Source organism: Pygoscelis adeliae, unplaced genomic scaffold (assembly GCF_000699105.1).
Source record: "Pygoscelis adeliae isolate BGI_AS28 unplaced genomic scaffold, ASM69910v1 Scaffold120, whole genome shotgun sequence".
In the NCBI taxonomy this organism is placed as follows: Eukaryota; Metazoa; Chordata; class Aves; order Sphenisciformes; family Spheniscidae; genus Pygoscelis; species Pygoscelis adeliae.
Genome location: NW_008824032.1, coordinates 7,113,355 through 7,117,013, shown reverse-complemented (window position 1 = coordinate 7,117,013; position 3,659 = coordinate 7,113,355). Strand labels below are relative to the sequence as shown.

The following is a 3,659-nucleotide window of genomic DNA, read 5'->3' as shown; positions in this document are numbered from 1 at the left end:
CTGTTCTGTTCTGTTCTGTTCTATACTATACTGTTCTGTTCTGTTCTACTCTATTCTCTATAAACCCTGCAGTATGTTTAAGCTGGCCAACCTTAGCTTAACTGCACACTTAAGACTGAGCTCAGAGTGGGGAGCCTGGACTTGTTTGGTGTCTTGGTGCCCAAACTCTCCTTTATGCAGTCTGGATGGGTTGGGTAGGCATGTGACCAAGCGCTCTACAGCCTAATCCACAAGCAGGTGGGTCCCTGGCTCTGCTGATCCCAGCATAATGTGCGTGCTTTGAGCCCAGGCTCAAGCTAATAGCCCCCAAGAGGGTCAGAAAGCATGAAGGTCACGGTGTTTGCTTAGTTGGATCTGCTCTTCATGATCCATTGTAGATACAGCAATGGAGGAGCCTTTGACAAGCTTCGTCCTCTCCTCTCTTCATTGCCAGCCCTTTACAGACAATGCTGACTGACTGTTTCAGTTGTCTCCCCAAATCTCAGCTCCCAAAAACCTGGGAAATAGTTTATATTGTGAGTGTGTCATAAGAGTATTGGACAGAAATGGCCTCTAGCCCTCCATTAATTCTGTTGGGTCTCTCTACATGTAATCCTTAGCTGGAATCAGATGATGGATTCTTTTCTGTCTTTATGAGCTCCACAATATCTAATGGGATACAGGAGGGAAAGGCAGACAATCCCTACAGCGGTTCATGTACGTCTGGAGATTTTGTTTGGTAAATAAACACACACTTGTTTTAGTTCCAGTACTCCTGGGAGTTTTATGACTTTTTTTCCTTGTAGTTTATCTTCATCCTGGGAGCTGCCCTCCAGCCTACCACTGTTAGCTTCCTTCTACTGTTGTTCTTTCAGTTGTGAGTACAGGAGGCATCTCCTCTGCAGCTCCTGCATTCTCAAAATCTCTGCGATTCCTGTGGCTCTACCTCTGTTTGCTTTTGAGTACTCCAAAGCAACTTGTCCTTGCTGGTTTGAAGCCATGCTTTGTATTACTAAACCAAAGCAAATGCACACATGTGTTCAAGAGTTTCTCTGCTGCTCACAAGGGCATAGAAATTGGTCCTTTGAAATAACTTTTGGCATCTTATTTGACGATGTGTGTTTGTAGCATACCAGGCTGGTTTAGCTCTTGGCCAGGACCCATCTGACGACTGCAATGACAGCCAGCGAAAGGTGCGCATTGTCATCCAGAAATATGGGCAGAAGGAGCCTGTGCTGGGTATTGACTACCAGCAACGAAAGATCACCATTCAGAACCGTAAGTGACTTGACCTCCCGGGCAGGGAGTGAACTCAGTAACTATCTGATATCTGGGCCTGCCAAGTGAAGAGAAGCTTAAACATGGCTAATGTCATCTGTAGCTTACATATTCTGTGAGGTGGCAATGAAATAAGAGTTGTGAAGGGCCCTGTCCTCAGCTGGCCTGAGGGTGTCGGAGGCACTACAAGTGAAGGGTGAGCTGAGGATGCCTGAGCATTTTGCTGAAGAGTGCAAAAGTAAGCTGAGGAGCCCAGAGGCTAGAAAACGCTTCTTTCTTCTAAGAAGTACTGCATAGTTGTCCAGGTGCATTATATGCTCCCTGCTGTCCCTGGAACAATAGCTGCTGCTACTGCCAGAAGAGTTATTGGGATGGCTGGCCTAACAGGGACAGTGATCTGTGTTCCGAAATCAGTAGGATGGGTAGCAGTGGGTATCTGTTAACATCCATCACCCAGCAGCATGCTGATTATTTCACTCCACACAGAACTAGTCCCGCTTCTAAGTAGCGTTGCCTTCTAGCAACACAAAGAAAAATGGGACTGGCAATTGATGCTGTTTACAGGAGTTCTCAATGGACTCAAATGGGATTGTTTGAAGGTGATGGCTACACTTGGGAAGAGGGGAGATGCAGTACTATATGTCACCTGCAGGCAGAGGGCCCTCTTAGAGTGGGGCCTGAAAGTAGTGTCTGTCAGTCCCAAATAGCCTGCTGACCTCTCAGTCCCTCTCCCACAGGGGCAGACCTTGTCATCAGTGAAGTCATGTGGTGGGACCATGGAGTGTACTACTGCACTGTGGAAGCACCAGGAGATACCTCAGGTGATGCGGACAAAGAAGTTAAGCTGATTGTTCTCCGTAAGTGCCTGTGGTTTGTTGCCTGGGTGACAGGTATCTCCTCCTGTTCTCTTCCTCCCCACCCCAAGACATCTCCAGCAGTGGAGAGGTGCTCAGTAACTTACTATGCCCAGGTACATCAGGATCCTCTTTCTCTCTCCATTTTTCCCATAGACTGGCTCACAGTAATCCTCATCATTCTCGGTGGCCTCCTCCTCCTTTTGCTGATTGGAATATGCTGGTGCCAGTGCTGCCCTCAGTATTGCTGCTGCCACATCCCATGTGTCTGCTGCCCAACCCGGTGCTGCTGTAACGAGGAAGGTGAGGTTCAAGCAAATGTGCGTCCATTCATGGCTTCTGTCAAGACAAAAGCTTGACTGGGAGCTTGCTAAGCTTCACTCTCTCCCTCCAGTTCAGCATCCATATAGACTGAGACATTTCTTTGGCCAATGTGATCTCCGTGACCAGCTTATTTGAGTTTAGAAGAAGGGAGCTAGGATACATGGAGCCCATCTTGCTCCTGTGTGTCCTACTTTCAGAAGTTCCACCTCACTCACACCTTGCTACCAACTTCTCTCATGTCATCCAGGGCACAACCAGCTCCCTTGTATGCATGGCTCAATACTTTTCTTCCCTGTCTTGTAGTTCATATGCCTGTGCATGTGAGGAAGGCAAGCAAATGCCTTGGTACTACTCTCCAAACTGGCCTAACCTTCAAGTGTGTTGCTCTGAGAGGTGATTATATAAAAATTGGAATTTTCTATCTTCATGTTATTTTCAGAGCTGTTCCTTCCACAAGAAAAAGGGTTTGTTTGTTTTTCTTTGGGGAAGGAAGTGAGGAGAAAGAAAGGAGAAAGATGGTCTGTCTTGGTGGTCAACCCTGCAAATGCATTCTGAGGTTTTGAGGGTCAACAGAAACTTTGTTATGCATAGTTTTTAGCAGTAATAAAGGTTCTGCAGCCAGACCCTGTTCTCTTAATAAGGCCAGTGTTTGATTTTGGCTGCTAAGGTCATATAACCCCTGTGTTCCTGTAACTGAAACTTAGTAGCGACACAATGTGGAATAGCCCCCCTGCAGCTTACACAATCTGACAGGAACAAAATGCAACAAATACATTTATTTATCACTGAAATCACCAGATTCTTCCCCAGATGCTACAAGGAGAGGATTTATGAACAAGGAGCTGTGTTTCTGGTTTCCCTTTACCTGCAAAAGAGCTATTTGGTATTCCTTGGGTGTTAGTAAACTCAGAGAGTTTTAGAATCATAGAACCATAGAATAGTTCGGTTGGAAGGGACCTTTAAAGGTCATCTAGTCCAACCCCCCTGCAATAAGCATTCATAACATCTTCAACTAGATCAGGTTGCTCAGAGCCCTGTCCAACCTGACCTTGAGTGTTTCCAGGGATGGGGCATCCACCACCTCTCTGGGCAACCTGTTCCAGTGCTTCACCACCATCATTTCCTTATACCTAGTCTAAATCTACCTTCTTTTAGTTTAAAACCATTGCCTCTTGTCCTATCGCAACAGGCCCTGCTAAAAAGTTTGTCCCCATCTTTTTTATA

At 46.3% G+C, this 3,659-nt stretch overlaps 1 protein-coding gene across 1 annotated transcript in view; it reads left to right on the top strand.

Annotated features, from left to right (window-relative positions):
- Positions 1-3,659, top strand: part of ILDR1 (immunoglobulin-like domain containing receptor 1) — an 18,967-nt gene that overhangs the window by 5,411 nt on the left and 9,897 nt on the right. Inside the window, exons 4-6 of the mRNA XM_009330495.1 lie at positions 1,108-1,257; positions 1,995-2,114; positions 2,268-2,414. Of these exons, the coding sequence (XP_009328770.1) occupies positions 1,108-1,257; positions 1,995-2,114; positions 2,268-2,414 (417 nt within the window). The remainder of the gene's footprint in view (positions 1-1,107; positions 1,258-1,994; positions 2,115-2,267; positions 2,415-3,659) is intronic.